Source organism: Amblyomma mixtum, chromosome 5, assembly GCF_055824585.1.
Source record: "Amblyomma mixtum isolate Tamu chromosome 5, ASM5582458v1, whole genome shotgun sequence".
Taxonomy (NCBI): Eukaryota; Metazoa; Arthropoda; class Arachnida; order Ixodida; family Ixodidae; genus Amblyomma; species Amblyomma mixtum.
The window spans coordinates 90,115,621-90,135,573 of NC_143016.1; the positions used below are offsets into that span (position 1 = coordinate 90,115,621).

General features: G+C 50.1%; 1 protein-coding gene across 1 annotated transcript; it reads left to right on the plus strand.

Moving 5' to 3' along the window:
• The first annotated feature begins 342 nt into the window (after positions 1 to 342).
• On the plus strand, positions 343 to 10,586 carry LOC149342986 (uncharacterized). The gene is made up of 7 exons (XM_089546859.1): positions 343 to 523; positions 956 to 1,548; positions 2,471 to 2,608; positions 3,541 to 3,678; positions 5,071 to 5,122; positions 6,070 to 7,751; positions 10,173 to 10,586. The coding sequence occupies exons 1-7, from the start codon at positions 343 to 345 to the stop codon at positions 10,584 to 10,586; spliced, it is 3,198 nt and encodes a 1,065-aa protein (XP_089402985.1).
• Positions 10,587 to 19,953: the final 9,367 nt, after the last annotated feature.

Here is a 19,953-nt window from a genome sequence, read left to right on the forward strand (position 1 = left end):
ATTTCTAATTTGTGTAATTTATTTAGAGTTTTCAACAATTAATATATTTTTCTAGTTTCATTCAGCCCATTATTCTACTTAGTATTCTTTTTTCTCGCACATATACTTCCTTGGCATTCACCACCGTGCCTTGGCCAATCCCCCCGCGTGGGTATGTGCCATGTTTACTGAGGTGAAGAAGAAGATCCGCCCCGTGCACAGCATCGCGCAGTCTCGGGCCAGAGTCTCGTGCGACACGCCCAAGAAGACGCACTGTTCCACTGCAGCCTTCACTGACCGATCGAATCGAGCCTGCTTGGGCCCCATCCTCGCTCGCCAAAGGCTGCCTTGCTGCCGCCTCCCATGCAGCCGAGCGACCAAATCCCGGACAAGGAGGCCGTGGTACCTTCCACGAGCGAGACGACTGGGTTGTCTGCTAGGAGTCGTACGGGGACATCGAAGAAGAAGCGGTCGCTGTCGCGGTCGGCCTCCCGTGCGCATTCGACCACCTCCAACGTGGTCACGAGTCCCGATGACGCGACCGGTAAGCACCGCAGGGCACTGCACTGCTCCGAGGACACATCCGCTTCGTGACATCTCTGAAAGGAATCTGCGGTCGATAGAAAGCAGAGAAGGTGATTCCTGAAAGCACTAACTCGAACAGGGGGCAGCTGGAAAGGTTCAGTTCACTGTCTGGTGTTTCGACAAAAGGACTTTCTTCGGAACACCAGCTAGCGGATTGAGGTTGTCTTTCCTCCCCTTGTTCAAGTTAGTGCTCATGTCAAGGTCACATTTGGCTTGCCCCTTTTGAGCCTGTATTGATCCAATATCGGTATTGGAAGGGTTAACCGACTTGCAATACCGACTTTCGCCCGACATTGGCTGCTCTCATCGGAACCCCAGTTGCGCTGACCTCATAGCCCACTCATTGTTACATGGGAGCCTTCTCATCTTATGCACTCGCTTTGAACTGCAGTCCCCGTACCCGACGTGGCACCGGCGCCGAATATCGGCAGTGGCAAGTCGGCCGACCCACCCACGCGGAGCGGCGGCAAGCGCTCTTCCTACAAGCGGAGCAGGTCCAAGGGCGGCCGCACGCACGCAGGCCGTCTGGGTGCAAAACATCCGTCGTCAGCTCACAATACCGCTGCCACCGCGCTCTCGCCAGGCGAGGCGGTCACCAAGACCGCTGCCGCCGAAGGGATGCTATCGCCGTCGACGCCGCTGTCACCATGTTCACCACTGTCGCCGATGTCGCCGGCTGAGCAGCGGTCTCTACCGGATGACGGTGAGATGTCTGAGCTAGGCAAGCCGGCAGAGGCGCCGGGCGCTGAGGCTGGTGCGCCGGCCAGCGTGAGCACGTGCCCTTCGGCAGCCACCACTTCGGCGGCCTCAAAATCGGGGGCCAACGATTCGGTGGTCGCCCCTTTGGCTGCGCTGAAGTCGGAGCCTCAGAACACAGTTGCTGCGATGGTGGCGCCTCTGATGAGCTCTCAGGAGGAGCCCTCCAAGATCACCGACGACCTCTCGCAAGTCGTGTCACCGCCAGTGGTTACTGACTCACCCACGGTGAGCTGCGGCGGTGCTTCGATACACTGCATGCCGAGAGCGTAACAGCATTGTGACGTACCCTTACTTGAGAGGAGATAGTAGTAGCGCTAAAAACAGGGACAAGGGTAGACGAAGACATCACAGGCGCTAGACATCAACTGACTTTATTCATAAGTGACAATCAGGAGCAAAAAAAAAAAGATCAACATTCGAATCGCATGCGTGACGGCACTTCCCGATACAGGAACTTCAAATCTTCAGTACACAAATAAACATTTGGTTTGCTCACACACGATTGCCTTTCCATGTGAATAAGAAAGGCTTATTTTTAGCCTTTCTTATTCACATGGAAAGGCTTCTAGAGTATTCGAGTCACTCCTTTCCGACTCGGGGCCGCCGCGCGCGAGCGAATTCGAGAGGGAATCACTCAGTGAGTTGGATGTTACGCTGCGTCGACAATGAGTGCTTTTCTGCACGTTTCTCCGGACCGCCTACGGTGCAGGCGGGCGTGATTCCTTTCGCGCCTCGCCGGATTCCCAAATGTGCGACGAATTTTGTGACAAACGGATTAGCGCATTAATCGGCGAAAGTTGTCAGCTTTGATTTAACCGTTTAGGTTAATCCCACCGTCTACCCTTCTCTTTCTGCCCTGTTGTGCAACATTCCCTCCCCTCCTGGCACCTAAACGAGGAGGGGGATTTCCTTCTTGGCACTTTGCCACCTGTCATGGCGGTCAATAATTGAATTAACTATAGTAGGTTAAATGGAATCAATTCACTCATTAATCAAGTCTCAACGACTGACGCTATAGTTACCATGCACCGTAGAATGCAGCGCTATATGGCTATACCGAAACTCTAACAGCTTTCGCCGTAAAAGTGCATCTCGGTGTCGCTTATTTTATGTCGCACATTTCCTGAATCGCTAATTGCAATTTCAGGACCTCGTGCGCCAGAACGGAGCACCTGCGGCGGTGATATCTCCGACGAGCTTTCAGGAGCCCTCCAAGACCACCGACGATCAGGTGTCGCCCGCGGGGCAAACTGTGTCCTCTCCAGTGGCTACTGACAAGCCCACGGTGAGCTTCGGTGGTGCTTCGGTACACTGCATGCCGAGAGCGTAATAGCATTGTGACAGAAATTTAGTCTACTGGCAGTAATGAATTTAGAAGTTTTAGTATGATACTTTGTCGTGCACAACACTCGGGCGCCTAAGACGTCGATGGCCTGCTACGCGAGCAGGCGCTATTCGTCTTGACTTTCAGCTCCTGGCTAGTCTAGCCACGTCCCGACAATGTGGGAGGGGTGGTAAATAAACCAGATTTGCAGAGCAATCGAGCAAAGGAATAAACAGTGGGAGAGGTTGGCATAAGGGGCAGGACAGTCGGGCTATATGAAGGAATCCGACGGAATTTGTACAGATGAAGCCGTGCTGGTGTGACAAGAGCGTTGTCGAAGGATGTGAGCCGCCAGCACAGAAATACCAGTGTGAAGGTAGGGGTGGAATTTACGATCAAGACAGAGGGTATTGAAAGACTCTTTTATGACGGCGAGTACTACTAATACTAATAAACTTTGAAAAAGCATTAGAGCAGTATGACAAAAAACAAACAAACTTTGCACCATATTAGCGCATTAATCAGCGAAAACTTTTAACCTTGGTTTAACTGTACAGGTTAATTCCGTCCTCTCAACCTCTCACCTTCTGTCTGTCCTGTCGCACAACCTACCCTTCCCTCCTGACTCCTAAACGTCGAGGGGGATATTCTTCTTACCGCATTGCCATCTGTCCAGCAACCATTTAATTAAATGTATTTAAATATAGTGGAGTAAATTAAATTAATTCACTCAGTAATTAAGGTCTTGCGGCTGACGCCGTAGATGCCACTGTAGAATGCAGCCCTGTATGGCTAAACCAAAGCTCTAACAGATGTCGCTGTGAAAGTGGATCTCGGTGTCGCTTCCTTCACGCCGCGCCTTCCTGAACTAAGTGCACTAAGTGCGATTTCAGGGCCTGGTGCATAAGGACGGAGCCCCAGCGGAGTTAGCCTCTCCGATGAGCGCCCAGGAAGAGCCCTTCAAGATCACCGACGACATCTCGCCTGCGGGGCAACTCGTGTCACCTCAAGCGGCCACTGACTCACCCGCGGTGAGCTGCGGAGGCGCTTCGGTACCATGCATGCCGAGAGTGTAGTTGCGTTGTTACAGGCGCTATACTATTCTGACAGTAATTAATTTTGAAAAATATCCACAACAGTCATAGAGAGCATGTAAGCGCAGCTTCTTTTACGTCCTGCCCTTTTTAAACCGCTGGACGCGATTACCAGGCCTGGTGCTCGGCAGGTTCATATAAGGCTGTTCAGTCTACGAAAGTGCACCAAGTCAGTGCACTTCATGCCCCGTGTTCGCTCATTGTTATTAACTCGAGCCCGACAATAGTAGTGGGCGTGGCGTCTCTTAAGCCGATCACAGAGCGGGAAAAACCAATTGAATGGAATCGGAAAATGATCGTTATATTAAACCTGATACCTTAAATGCCTCCTCCATGTACCCAACATTTCCTCGAGTTCCTCCTTCCTCTCACAGACATGCGGCTCATTTTCACAGTCTCGCAAGCGTGTGTGTTCCGTGTGCTCGCGAAATTGTTTGACCTTTCTGGGCACACCGTACGCAATGCGAAACGTCCGCTTTCAGCACTATTAAGGCGAAAGCCTTTAATGCCTCATCGTTGTTGACAGAAGGTTGTCAGCAGAAGGTTGTCAGCAGAGGTGTCACGCTTTTCTAGTCAGACCAGGAAAAAAATTTTTGAGCACGATGGGATTCGAACCACCATTCTCCCGGTCCGCAGCCGAGCGTGCTAATGGCTGCGCTACATCCTGCCAACGCATGTGTAGTTCTCCTTGTTTAGGACGCTGGAGAGTGTTTGCAGAAAGGCGTCGAATGAGACGGATGTCTCCAAAACGCCCTCCAGTGTCTCCAGCACTTATGATTCACAAACAATTGTGTACTTAATTAACATCTTAACTACACATCAGTGACACAAGCAGCAACACAGCGCTAAAGGCTTTCGCCTCACCGCACTTTAGGTCAACGAAGTGCCCCCTGAATTTTTTTTTGATTTTCATGTGGGTTTGATGGAACATGTAGAAGGAAACTGCTGGTAACCCTGTATGGACTGAGTAAAATGAAAGAGCTAAGGGAGCTAGATGTATCCATGTTATCGTAGAGTTATTGAAAGCGTCTTCGTAATTTTTGTCTCAACGCGGACACATTGCTTTCACGGATACATTTCGGCATCCATTCCAGGGGCCTGCATGTGCTTTCGCACGCGAGGTTGCAGAGAAAGCGAATCTTCATCTAAGCGAAATTGGTCTGTAATATGTAAAGTCCACCAATATCCTATTACATGCTTTAATATTCAGACAATTACGCCACATTATTCATGTTCTGTGTGGAATTTTCATGGCTTCCATGTTGCCCTCTCTTGCGCATGCGATGCTTCGTGTGCAATCGTGCAACTTTAGCCGCCATTCATGCGCAGGGTTCGGACGGCATGCAATCCGATTGTACCCGGCGCAAGTCTTCAGTTAGATGTGAGTATAAGTTTTCCGTATACCATTATTCTCGAGCACACCAACGTAGCCTCGTATACGATGTAGTTTGTTGCTGTTCGCAGCAAGCATATTTGATGTCACGAAACCCGTCTTTCTATACATCAGAGAAACTGTGAACTCGTAAAGCTTCACAAAATATGCAGTCATTGCGAGTGAGCTGCTCATGTAATTTGGGCACATGCCAAGTTTCGGTCTAGTTGCGCCCCCTTTCGACATGTGTGTGGGTCAGCACAGACGAAGCAATCGCAATTTAGTTTGGTTATTTTGCTGTCTGTAGATGGCGGTCCTGTCTTGATGATCATGGGGACAGCTTAGTAGGTGACTACAAGCAAGTGAACAACTGCTTGGAGTTGGCGGAAGGTTAGAAGTGAGGGGCTGGTGTGAGCTTCTATACTATTCTCGCTTTGTCGGTTGCAACGGCGTCGAGGAAAAGCTGTTGGCGCATAAGCTGCTTCAACAAACGTGGCATCGTTATGCATGCCAGCACCATGCTTATGGAAGCCACCTGTACATTCAAACTATCTTCGTGCCTTAGTTAATGGAGCTAGCAAGCTACGATGGTCGCGTATCAAGTGTTGTGAGGACACCCGCACAGGACTCAGACAGCGCTTGCTGTTTCGCGTCAGTCTGAAAATTAGGCGGTTGCTCTACAGATATTTCTAAAGCAGACGTGTAGGTATGTTAGCAACGAAGCTTTTGAAGTGGAAACACACAAGCAAGCAAACGAGTCGGTAAACCAGCAAACAAGTGTTCGAACAAAGAAACGAGCGTCAACAGAAGCAGACAAGCGTAAAGCAACCGGACATGTTTTGCATCCTTGGATCATTATTAATCGCGCGCTTTGTATACTGAAAAATGGAAACAGCTCACAATGCTATGCTCTGGGCTCCCTTCAACGCCTCGAAAAATGCGTCGCCTGTGTGCAGTCGGGGGCACCACCATCCGCGAGATCTCCCATGCGACAGCGTCACTCATCGAGCACCACTGGCATCTCGTGGCGCTATACCTGCTCGCGTTCCTGTGCGTGGTCATCTCCGCCGGAAGCGTGCTGCTCTTCCTGCTGTTCCGCACCGACTCTGCGCCTCACCTGGACGCTTGTTCCACGCTGAGTTGCAAGCGCGCCCTGCGGGATCTGGAGCGCCTCATCGACGTGTCCATCGACCCGTGCCACGACTTCTACGGCCACGTTTGCCGCCGCTGGCTGAGACGCTCCGATGGCGGGTTCTTGGAAACAGCGGCGTGGGACCTCTTGCGGGACCTCAACAGCAGCCTGAACGATGTGGACGAGCACCATCGCGTGTCGCCTCGCTTGTTCAACATGGCGCAGTTCTACCAGCTATGCCACCGGTTTCTCAGCGCGCGTGGGTTGCAGCTCTCCGACATGCTGAGGCCTTTTAGCCGATACCAGGACCTGCTCGCCCTCTCTACCTTTCCTGAAGTCATCAAACACATGGTCAGTCTGTCGCTGGCGAAAGGCGTTCACACGCTGCTCAACATACGACTTGTGCGCATCTCCAACGTTACCACCAGGCTTCGTATTGGGCGCGGCCGCTCGATGGCGTACAAGTGCTGCGAGAATTCGACGGCCGAGCTGCTCGTCTACCTGAAGAGTCTCGTGAGCGGCGTCTCCGCGACGCTACTGAAGAAGCACGGCGGCCAAGTGCTTTCTCTCAGCGCCAATGACATCGTGGAGAAAGACCGCTTCGTCCATCCATTGCTAGTGGCGCCGGTGAACCAGCAGAACTACAACGTCTCGGTTTTTGGTACGTTGTGCAAGCACGTCAGTAGCCAGCAGTGGCTGGAGGCCCTTAATGCCGTTCTTCCGACCGGGAGCCGTCTGGAAAGGCATTCCAGAGTACTCGTAGACAACGTGGACGCCATCGCACAGGTACTGAACTACTTGGGAAGCCACAAGGACCACGGCGTAGCCTACATTTACATCCAGGTACTAATGGAGGCGATGCGCTTCGACTACCTGCGCCGCCGTCGATCTAACGGTCCAGATGGCCCCGCCAGGACGTGCCTGCGTGCTACCTGGAGTGCACTGAGCGGTGCCAGGGACCTGATGACGTCCGCGTTTGTGGGAGCGCACGAGAAAGTGGCAAGAGCAATCTTCGAACGCGTACTGTCTTCAGTAGTGCTGGATGCTGAGGGCTCCGTCTGGATGGGCGACCTCTTCAGGCGGAACGCCAAGGTAATGCTCGGCAGCATATCCATTCAGAGCTTTGATGCCGCTTCGTTCAACGCCAGCGCGACTGACGAGAGTGGAGTGCCGAACCTGACTACGTCATCAGCATTAAGCCTTTTTCCGGGACTCTACATGGAACTGAGAGAGGCGCGCCAGATTGGCCTTCTGCAGGACCCACCACGCCAACTCGCCGGCACAGAGGGACAAGAGAGCGACGACTTCTTCGAGAGCCGCGTGGTGTACGACGTTTCCTCTAACTCGCTAAAAGTGCCAAGGGCTGTGCGACGTGAGCCACTCTTGTACGAAGAGGGCGTACCACTCGAGTTCGCCCTAGGAACCTTGGGCATGCTTATGGCGCGAGAGCTGCTCCGAGCTGTGGTCCCCAGCAACGTGCCGGGACTGTGGACGAGTCAAGAACAGGTGAGGGTCGCGCTTGAGCATGGTCTTGTACTCTGTAGCCTCGAGGTAGGAATACAGGGGTGTGGGAGCCGGAAACTTTTGATGCATGCAGAAGGGTAATAATATTCGTGAAACTCGCAAATTTACTGCTAAGCAACTAGTATGTGCTACACTTACAGCCGAATACAAGTCAAGAAGGCAGCGGCGAATGCTCCTCAAAGGAGGCCCTCAAGCCAATGCCGTCGACCGGTTCTGATGACGTCGTGGTTGCGATGCAGCACAGGCTAAGTATGAAAAAAAAGGAAATTGCCCTTTGTCACCATGCCGTGGGGTGGAGGCTGTTAGGGGTGGGGTGTACGGAAGGGTGGCAGAGGATGTTTGAGCCTGGGGGGCGGGGTCGCCAGTGATGAGGAACCCGCTCCCCACGGCACGAGGACAAAGTACCGTCTCCTTCCCTTTCCTGTCTAAACTGTGCTGCATTGCCGTGAAAGTTTGTCCACGAGTATAGCGTGAAATCACAGGTGACTGGCAAGTGCCTCCGTGAAATGGGATTACCCGCGACGTCATGCCAAACGGTCGACGCCATTGGCTGGAGGGCCTCCTTTGAGGTGTATTCGCCGCCGCTGCCTTGAGTTGTATCCTAGTATAGATTACCATACTGCAGGAACATATGCGTGCTGTTAAATGATTTAATGCCATGAATACACAACGAACATCCCAAGGAGGGTTGTCACTAAAACACTTTGTGCACTTGTAAGCAGCCAGATATGACGTAGCGTGTACGACATGTCTCCTTAGAAACATAGCCTGTTATTGGTGTCTCGGCGCAAGCATTTGTCTTGGAAGTCGACAGCGTTAATGCTCCCTTTCTGCAAAAAATCCGGCGTCGTCGGCGTCGTTGTCTGCATTGTGCGCGAAAAATTGGCCTGGGTGGGGTGGCATACGTGTCCACCCTGCCCCTAGGTGGCAGGTGGGCCATCTAGGGGACGCGACCTTGTGACGTCATCACAACCTGCCCACAGGATTGTGAGCAAACTGCCCATAGTGACCGGTGATAGTACATGTAATGATTGGTCTCGAGAGGTTGCTCAGTGTGAACGACCTTGGTCTCACAGGCATCACCGGAGGCAGCAGTTGCCGTCGGTGGGCAATGGCGCATAGCTTAACCGCTGCACCACTGTGCCAGGAGTGGTATGAGGTCATCCAGGGATCTATGAATGTAAAGTAGAGGATGACCAATTCCGCATGCATAAGCGCGCACATATTAACGCTATCGCGTCATACCCTGTAGGCGGAGCTTAATTGTCCGCTCCAGTTTTATATCATTTACTTTATGCACGCGAAGAGCCAAAAAAGTACACAAAAATTATGCGGACACTATAAGCACATTCGAGCGCGGACGAGAGCACTTGCGAATGTGCCTACGAACGTGTGTTCGAGCGGAACAAAGGATGCATAACAAAGAAAGGCATTGCGCGCGTTCCAGAAGCATAAAAAACTGCAGCGCCACCAAGGAGTCTTTGTTATAACGTGAAGTTAATGGGCATTCATAAGCGGATCAATTTTATCACTCTTAATGTGTCTTTTACATAAATACATGTTTTCGATTCTCCTTTATGCTTCGCTGCGTACAAAATTAGCTCCATATCATAGCTACGCTTTTGTTTTCGCGCAAATGTCAAACTGACATGAGCAAGTAGCCCTGACAAAGGGTATTGGGTGTGACTGCTGCTGCAGCCATCATGTGGCTTGGCCGGCCATGGCGGCAGCGATGCGCTTACTCTCAATTTTTTCTTTCGCATCTATTTCTTTTAACTTCCTTCTGTCTGCATGCGGCAGTGACAGTACCCTAGTAGGGGGTAGTCATTTGCTTTTGCAGGCGGGCACCGGACGGACGGATGAAAAAAAATCTGCGAACAAATAGAGGTGAAAATGTAGCCGTTAAATAAATTCCTGGCTTTAGAAAATATGTCGACTTGCTTAGTTTGTGACGTTCGTCTATAAATACGCGTTTGTTAATCAAAGCAGCTGCGTGGCCTGTGCGTTGAGCGTGTTTTCTGCGAGGTGATCGTAGACGCATGCAAGAGACTGCAGGTATGGAAGTGAAGTATCAAGATTTCCGGAAGGCGAGCTTGTTTTGGAAAGCAACTCTCTTTTAAAGCTCTGTGGCTTCATGCAGGTAGTCTTTGCCAAAAGTGACCCGGCACAGGTGGTTCGTTTCTTGGCCTCGTAGCGAAGCACACATGGCAGCCCTTAAGCCCTGATTCTGTGTAATGTATGATGAGCCCTTGCCCTCGTGTTCTGACACCTTTCGGCCTTTAGGGGTGCCTTGAAGGCTCCGTTATGCGGTTGAGGAGAAAAAATTTGTTGCTCGGTTACTTTTGGCAAAGGGGGTGGTACATTTGGAAGTATATATATTTGCGCGGCCCTTGGACTGCGCAGGTGGCTTTCCTCCGGTACGATCAGTGCGTGGACTCTCTAGCGCGGCGAGCGATGAACGTCAGCCTGGAGCGACCTCCCGACAACCAGGCGCCCGAGTACTTCTTCTGGCTGCAGGGGGCACGCACCGCGTACGACGTCCTCAGCGCCTCGTACGCGGCCGAAGAGCGGAGGTCGTCCAACTGGAACACCTACTGGCGGGAGGCTCAGCGCACCTTCTTCCGGCGCCTGTGCCTGCTGTCGTGCACACCGCATCACCACGACCTACCCACAATGCCGGACGACAAGTCGGACTCGGCTGGCCAGCAATCGGTCGTGCCTGCACGGGTCTCCTGCTTGCTGCCCCTACTCAACATGCCCGAGTTCGCCGCGGCGTTCGAGTGCGCCCACACACCGCCGGCGTGCACGCTCGCATAAATCCTGGGCCGTATCTGTGTCTGCGAGTGCGGGAGAAACACCCCCACAGCGAGTGCTTGGAACCGAGAGCCTTTGGTTAAGGGCACATAGTTGACGTGCAAAGACCAGATCGAGGTTTGACCCGGTCGTCGCGAAGAGTCCATAGTTGTGGCCTTCGCTAGCGAATACACCCCGCACGTCCCAAGCGCGCTGAGTGGGTCTGTTTTAATGGGACTCCCGTGTTCCACACTCGCAGAGACAGAGAAAATAAGCCGTACGTTTTTACGGACCATCAATAGGTGTCGGTGGACAATCGCAATTTGTTGTAAGGATGTTTGCATAAGACAGCTGAACATTTGAAACCATTGCGTGCGTTAGTGCGTGTGCTGAATATATGTACGTTATTTTAGACCTTTCAACATGCTGCACTCTTCAGCATTCTGAAACTTTTTATGTTAACATTGCATCTATTTGCGGGTTGATGCAGATTTTTCGCGGTAGATTTTGTGTAGGTCCGTAACCAACTTTATGTTGGCCTTTTTTTCAGTGTCCTGCCATTGTGGTCGAAATTATTGTTGACACTGCTTGGCGGAAACTTGTTTTTCGTTCTGTGTAGCAAGTGCATAGTGTGAGGCGTTCAGTCCTTGCTGATATAGCTGTAGTGCGATGGACATGGACATGACGATGAGGCAAATAGATGCTGGATAGCGACAGCAATTAGTGATCTGTATAACATTCCATCAATGTGCTCTAGTAAGGTGCGGGTCAGCACTACCGAAATCAAATTTCCGTTTCATGGACCACAACCTGTGTTACGTCTCTTGAATGAATTATGAACTGTTTTCGCACAATGTTTTTTCGCCAGTTTTTTTTTAATTCCTGAAACTTCATAAAGTGTGGATGCCTGGTCTGATTCCTTCCCGTTGACTTCTACGCGCATTCTGCCTCCTATTCTGCATCCCAGTCACACGTCTTTCACAATCCGTTACAAATGCAGTAGTATTACCATGCAAGTCATTCACCAGAGGACCATGATTGTCCCTGCTGTTGTAGCCCACGTTCGTTGACTGGTTTGGATCGGGAATGATGTGGCACAAGACTGAGTAGCGAGACCCAGAGGGAGCTGAACAGTCAAGTTCTGCACGTGACAGCACGTGAGAAGAGTAAGCACGTGAGAGGTACGTTAATTGTACACATGCAGTCCAGCTGCTTAAACATCGTCCGACATCCCTAGCCAGAGAAGAGACTAGGAGCAAGCATGTGCCGAAGTACGTTGCATGCTACCACACACGTAGTCCAGCTGCTTAAATGCAGTCGGAGATCCCGAGATCCCTAGCCGGGGAATTTGTACGCCGTCAATGTCCAAGGGCTATCTGTCTTGGGGAAGCCGCCCAACGCACCGTTTCCCTCTCGCCGCGGCCCCGGCAGCAACGTCGATTCTTTAACCATTTCCCTGCTTTGCCGTTGGTGGTGGAAAGAAAATCAGTATACCATGAGAAGCAGGCCCTGGTTGTATTGGCCGTTAACCAGGGTCAACTAGAAGTACCGCTCCGCACGGGGGAGATTGCTTCTTCCCCTAACGATGTAATTAGGCCCGAGTGGCCACGCAACGAAGGGACCGCCTCGTCAAATCTGCTGGTCGGCGAACCCGTTCTCCCGCAGAGCTAAGGAAGACCTCGCCACTGTTTAAGTCGCTGCCGTGGCGATGCTCAGGACGTTGGTTCCACGCTTACGCTACTTTGAAAACGCGTCCGTTGACAGCTCACGGGATGCCCCGCGTTAAAACTTCTCTCGGGCTTGAAGTAGGTCCTCGATCATAACTCTGCTTATTTAAAGAGATTGTTAAGATTCAAATGTTGATTTCTAAAATCAGGAGTAGCAAATCTCTCCCTGCCGTCAAACTCGTGCGGCTGACTCTAGCGACAACTTTAACAGATTAAACGCAACTGACCAAGACGCCAGGACTTGAACCCTCCGGGACGACGATCATGGATATAGGTGCTCGCACGAGACCAACTAACAAATGTTTTTTTCTTGCTCTTCTGCAATCTGGTTTGCGAATTTGAGTTTCCTCTAATCTAGTCCGCGTCCAGAGGACGGAAAGTAGGCAGGTGGAGTAGCATATGCTAGGCTAATAACCAGGTGGACCTCTCCTGTATTCATTAAAGTCTCTCTCTCTCTAGTACATCTGCTACAACAATCCATGGCTAACCGACACTAAATACCTTAAGTGCAGAGAACATAAGTTCCATAGTTATCATGACAAAAAACTGTCGTTGCGGTCGTTCATCTACTGCGGTGCTTTGATAACAACACTAGCGTCCACCACAGATATCCTTGAATGTGCGAGCTTTGTCTTAGCTAATTATTGCGTTTAGCTGCAGATCTTAACACAATTCCGCTCTTCAGAAAATCTCTGGAAAACACAGATCTTTAAAGAAAAGTTAATGTAACTGTCCTTGAGAACTTCGATAATGAGTTTGACTCCATAAACCTTGCTAACTGTGTACAATAACCTGTGTCACGGGATGGAGCTGCGATCCTGTCCCAGAATCTGAGTCAAAAGCAAATACTTCCCGGTCTCCCTGTGTTGGAAGAAAGTCGTGATGACGATTTTTCTCGCTGGTAAGTTTTAGAAGCTTCACTCCGAAGCCTTGGCAGCGCGCTTTGCTGACGAGCAAGCGTGTGCTGTGTATCTGCCGTGGACCGCTGTCGTTAGCGTTGTAATATTTGGAGCAGCCCTCACTAGTACTTTGTCGCTCACGCTGGGTGCATAGCGAAACGTAACTGCGTGCGCTCGTAGCTGGGGAAACGTTTGTACGAATGCAGCTTCTTAGTGCAGGGACAGATTTCAACCAAGTTTGCTTGGCAGCCATTTTGAACGTTAAGCAGCCTAAAAGCGCTCTATGGCGTCAACTAAACAGCAGCGAAGTGATGTTCCACGGCAGTGCATATGCACCATTAATTGCCTATAAGCAGCATGAAGTTTATTCCCTCTCACCTCGAAACAGGCAGCAGTCTCTATAAATAAACCAGCGGGAAAGGGTCAGATTAAGATGGAGACACAGGACGGCTACTGGACAATTGATGTTTAGTGCAGGAACAATCCCCCCAGCAGCAAATCAACACATGCGCAGACGTTAGCAGCCATCATTCTGCAGACGCTGCATCCAACCGCCTGGCACTAGTCTGTCGCTACTCGTCATAGAGATGTACTTATACATAACGGGAAGCAGCGTAGGAAATTGAACAGCGGGTGCAGTGCAATTCAAAATACCTGGTTGTCTTTCTCTCTGCGTGCGTGGCCGCCCTGGCATGAATGTATTCTCTGAATGGTTCAAGCAATATTCTCTTCCATGTACTTGCGTCACGAAGACTTTTAGGCGAATGACAAGGAGCAGCGTGATTGATCGACAGGTAGCTGGGATCGAACAAGGGACCCCAAGACCACGAGTCTGGCGAGCGCCACGGCGGTGCCCCGGTATGGAATGAAACGTTCGGTTGGGGATTTTTTTTTTTCGGAATAGTTAAGCCTTTCACGTTTGATTTCACCTCCTCTCCCGTTATAGGTAACGCAACGCTTCAGGAAATATTGGCCATGTGACCACTCGCAATGGACAGTGGAAACCACTAAAGCGTGGTGGTTTATTTAACCAGACGAAAAAGAATGTCGGCCGCTGTAACTGCCGCATACTTGGTGGGCAACTGAATGCCAGCCGATGGAAAGTAAAGGGATAAAGAGAAAACGTATGCGATTGTGCTCAAGCGATTGTGATACCAAGCTCAACGTATGCGATTGTGCTTGATTGATTGTAAAACAATTAATTCGCCGGAAAGAGCTTGGTAAGAGGTCGCGTTAAGTGGTCGAGAGTACACAGCCCTCGACGACTTTGTCAGCCCACTCCACCGCCAAAGCCAAAACTTGCGTTCTGGGGTCAGAGCTAGCCAGCACGGTCTCCCACCGCTCGAGACAAGGAGCTGTAACTAGATCACCCGGAGGTGGCTCTATTTTGCAGTCCCACAGGATGTGATCGTAGGTGGCAAGTCGGCCACAGTGTTTACAGTTTGGGTTGTAAAGATCTGAATAAATGTGCGCGAGGAGTGATGGGGTGCGTATCGATCTCGTCTGTAGACGACGCCACGTAACCTCTTGTTCTTTAGTAAGTATTTTGTCCGGAGGGAGGAAAATTCTCCTCTCTAGTTTAAAATGATTGGTGAGATCATGATATGTGATCATGGAGTCCTTCGTGAAATTCAGGGAGCCAGACTCATTCACTGCCCGGTCGACGAAACCTCGGGCTTTATTGTGGGCTGCCTCGTTCCCCGGATTCCCCGAATGGGCCGGGACCCATATCAGTTCGGAATAATTTGGTGAGAATTTGGTTGCGTTAAGGATTTTAAGGGAGGTGTTTGTAATTCGGCCTTTTGCGAAATTATTGATACCCATTTCGGAGTCGCTGAGGATGATGCTCTCTTGGGTATGCGCTAGGGCGAGGGCTATAGCCGCCTCTTCTGCCGTTTCAGAGGATTTCGTTTTGATTGTTGCCGAGACGATGTGGTCACCATTCTCGTTCACAGCCACAATTGCAAATGCATTCGTATGTTTCTATTCTGCCGCATCTACATAAAGAGTTCCAGCGCACTGTCTGCATTTAATTATGTAAGGCTTTTGCTCGTGCTTGTCTTCTACCCTCATGGTGTAAGGGGTGCATGTTTTTAGGGAGTGGTTTGATTAGTAGGGCTTGCGTGCGTATCTAATCCTACACTTGCAGTGAGCGCCCACATATAGGGCAGGACATGGAGTTTTGAGCGGCAGAAGCAGCACTCGTAGTTGTCGTAGTAAAAAAAAAATTAACACAAACAAAAGGCAGTGCAAGGCCATGTTTCATCCCCTAAAGCTTTGACAAGCATGGGTACCTTGGAGGTGCCGCACTAGCGCAAGACATCAGGCATATTCGAACGACGATAATGGCGAATTTTCTGCTCGGCATTTAGCCCACGGCGTTTGAAGCTCGTGTGCACTAAGCCGAAGTTAGGTCGGACATGAAAACTGAGCCCGAATATTTGCAACCCATTGGCGCCTGCTATATACTAAGCATCATTATTTCTGAGTGCGGCTTCACGCTGGCACTCATCACCCCCTCAATGATATGTCAAGGGGAGTGGTAGCCTACAAATGTCAACTTTTCCTAGATTATAGCGATACCTGTATTAGCCTAGTTCTCCCTGATTCACAGTGTCGTCGTCCCGCCCGCATGCCTTATTCCGCATAGCAAAAAGATGAAGAACTAAATTTTTATGCACAGAAGTGAGAAAACTTGTCTAGTGCATTGGAGATGTGCGGTGCAGAGTGCTGTGTAGAGCAAAAGATACGAAATTTTAAAGAAGGCAGCGGTTTTCACAAGCAGTGCTTGTGAAAGTTGTGTTTTTGGTTTGCACACAGATACGTGCATGTCTGTACGAAAGATAAAGGCACCAAGAGGCAGGCCTTCAACAAATCAGCAGCGTTTAGATCTTTATCTGCACTGCAGCACACCGCTCCGATGCTCCCTAGACAAGCCTGCTCACGTCTGTGCAAACTGCAAAGGTGTCGACTCGGGCACAGCCGCCTCATACGGCCACTCTACCGTGAGCCCAACAAAGAGTGGAAGCCAACTTGTCAAATTGGAGGACCTCCAACATGAACCGTGATACAGATTATACGCTTCTCATAAGACACGAATCTGGCCAGGCATTCATATTGTTGCGTTCGATCTAGTGTTCGATCATTGTGTCCGATCATTGGTAGTTTTTAGAAATCAGCCAGCGCTGATTTCTTGTCGCACCCTGAGAGTAAGCGGCTGCAATTTTCGCGCATCATAAAAGCAAGTATAACACTGTATAACGGTACGATTATTCTCAGCTCCCGGATAAATATAGACTCAATATATCGCACTCGCTTCCCTTTATTGGATGAACACATTTTTCCCGCTATATTTTTCAGTTTGTCTATAAAGACAGTCGCGAATAGCATTAAAGGATGAGCTTGTACAATGCGACGACAGTGGAAACACCTATATACAATGGCTGATCCCCTTCCATGGGAATTCACGACTGTTACGATATACAAGACGACAAAACTTCGTCGTAAAGAGAAGCCGAGAACTCGACCTCCGGTTGATGTATGTCCAGGAACATGCATTGCATATACGAACGCGTAGATTATAGAAACAGCAGCCACTAGTCCGACACACAGAGAGCTAAACGTATCGTCTTTGTCAAAAGTAACCAGGCTTCATGGTTTGGTTCTAGCTCGTATAATGGAGCCCTTGTGGCTTTCCTAGAGATCAAAATGGGTTGGAAGGTAAGAAAACCTCCAGTCCTTCAATTTAACGACAATTTCAGCTTTAGGGAAGTTGTAAGGGCTCCACTGTACGAGCTAGAAGTAAACCATAAAGCCTGGTTACTTTTGACAAAGACTGTGCATCATGAGTACGTATCAGACCATCCTTTATGCAATCCGCGACGATACTAAATAGAGCCTATAACAGAAGCCCTTATCTATACTGACTCTTTGGCCTCCATAAAACTACTGAAAAGACTGCCAAAGACATTATGTGTATCGCAGGAGATCCATGCACTCAACAAGAAAACAAAGATAGATATCCAGATGGACTGGACAGAAGATGATGCTGAGAACGCTGAGCAGAGAAAAGTAGACAATATTAAATACCAAGTTCGAAGCGCTAATGCCTCTCCCACCAGGCTTCCTTTTGACGCCAGCTCCGCTCTCCCCATCTTGGAATCCTCTTTAAGGAAAAGTACACCTGCCCTCATTCTCCCGTGCTCTTCCCCTCCCTCATAGCCTAACGAAATTGGAGGAGCTATGCCTTTGAAGGATAAGGGATGGGGAGGCCCTTACCCCCTCGGCCACGTGCCAATGGGGCTCTGAAGAAGACGTAGCACTCGCCACTTGCCCGAGGTGTTGCACACCGGCTGCAGAGGCGGATGTTCGTCACCTGCTGTGGACTTGTGCAGGGACAAGGGCTTCAAGGACACGAATTGTACAGGAAGTGGGACTATCAGCGATAAAGGAGGAGGTTTCTCCTAGAGGCTGACCGACAACAATACCAGAAGGAGCCTTCTCCGGTTCCTGCATAAAAGAAGTGTACATGATTTCCTTTAATTAGCAAGTTGCGAACCAAAATTATGCCTTTATAGCAAGCGTGCCGAAAATCGCACCCACAATACTGGAGCTTGCAGCCGTATAGTTGGCATTTTGCGTCCGTCCAGGTCTACAACATACTCGGCGGCAGTCTACTTCGGCCATAACTACCGTGACCCTACAAGGTAGCGATGACCAAATTAAACTCCTGGTGAGATCGGTCTACTCTGCCGCGGGTGGGACCATTATGAAGGAGTGAAGCCGGCGTAGTCCTTGACCGGTGCCCGTCTCCAAACGTGTCCTACGTGAATAATCATCCTCTAAAATAAAAACTAAAAAAAGACAGAACATAAAGAAGTTGAATGGAGCTACGATGTGCGGGTTTAAAGCCCCCAGACTGTAAGGAAAGGACGCGTGGTCGTGTCCAACGAATCTATGTGCGACTGAGGATGAGGATTCATTCAACCCTTTAGGCATGCGCTCCTGTAAAGTTGAGGCTGCCTTCAGGTTTAGCTGTTCAAAGAACACTTCGCTTCTAACAGGAAGTCACATGTTTCCTTGAACCGTACTTGTAGTCAACGAACTAGCGGCTATGGTTTACGCGACACTTCTAGTATAGTGAACTAGAATACTATAGTACATTTTACTGTATCCCTGTGATCGCAGCTAGCATCTCTGAGGCATTCTGACCGCAGCAACGGTGCGACATTTAGTACGTACACTACTATTCCAGGCACATCTGTTTCGGCATCAGCTGCCGGCACTGACGCACGGTGCTGGGCACAGAGATGCACCTGCCAGCCGGCACCGCAAACTTTTTCAACTTGTGAAACAACTTTACTCTTTTTCTCTTCGAGGACGCACTATAGTCAGTAAACGTTCTCCTCCTCGACGTTGGACCTAGATTTAAATGCCGTAGCTTGATATGGGCGCCGTTTTTTGAGCCACCTGCAAAGACAGCGGCATGATCGGCGACTTGGACGTGATCACACGCGCCCTGTGGGGCCGGGGAGCGGCACCCCAAAGTGCGCTCGGCCTGCTCTTCGCAATGGTCAACCTGGTGGTGCACATGCCCTTCACTGACCTACCCGTGCTCTCAGACTACGAGCTTGGAGAGTTGCGGCAGCAGTACGACTACGTCATCGGTGAGCATATAAAGCCTGAAGTTATTCTATCGTACTGAAGGGACTGAATGACCTTGCTCCTTTGATTTCGTCGCACTCCAACTTTTGAGTATATAACAGCCGGCAGTGATTCTTTTTCGGACATTACGCTTGCTCACACGCTGCCTTAGATCTATTTTTTAAAAGATACTGCTGTCCGAATTGTTTGTAGGGAACTGAGGCCATAACCCTTAAGGTGACAGTGCTTTAAATGCTTACATAAACGCGCAGCTTAGAAAGTTTCATTGCAGTTGCTGCTAGAATAGGCTGGCGCAAAGCAAAACTGCATTCGTCCGCTTCGTTATTATCGGTACGCGAGTTCGATGCCGAGCACGAAGTGAGAGCCCAGACCATGACGGACTAGCAGGCACTAGAGATTAAATTATTAAAGCCCATCTGCAAGCGGCACGAATGGGCCCATAAGAGGGCCGATGACAGGGATGTTCTTGAAAGGAAATTAACTTATCAATCCATATTTATGAATGCAAAATGGCTTTCGTATTACGGTAGATAAGACTTTTCAGGAACAGCTGAACTCTCAAACTTTCTCATCTCTTTGGTGTTGGAGAGTGCGATGCTGGCGGCACGGCGCCTCAGCACAAAGAAGGACCTTAGATCCCTGAAAGAAGAGACTTAGAGGCTTTTTAACCTTTTTTTGCTGCCTATATGGCCTTCATGGCTTCAATTTCAAAATCTACAGGGGCAAAGACCACCATTGGTCGTATTCAATAAGAAGCCATTATACATTTGCCATTTCGGATCCATTTTGTCCTCTGGCATTGGTCACTGTCCTTCGGTGACGCAGCAGCGGATGTCAAGCGCACGCGGGAGGCGAACGGGCCCCACCATTTCCTGTAATCGAAACCAGGAGTGATCTAATGTGCGCGGCTAGTGTGGTGATCGCTGTTGTCGACATGGGGACCAGTTACCTTGTAATTTCTGTGAGTGGCCGCTTGGTGAACTTGTCTGATGCTGCCGTCACGCTGACGTACAGTCGGGGACAAAAGTCTCCAGACCACGTGTTTCTCAAACGAAGCTTATAGCTCTACTATCAGGCAGCGGCTGGAGACCGCACTTGTGG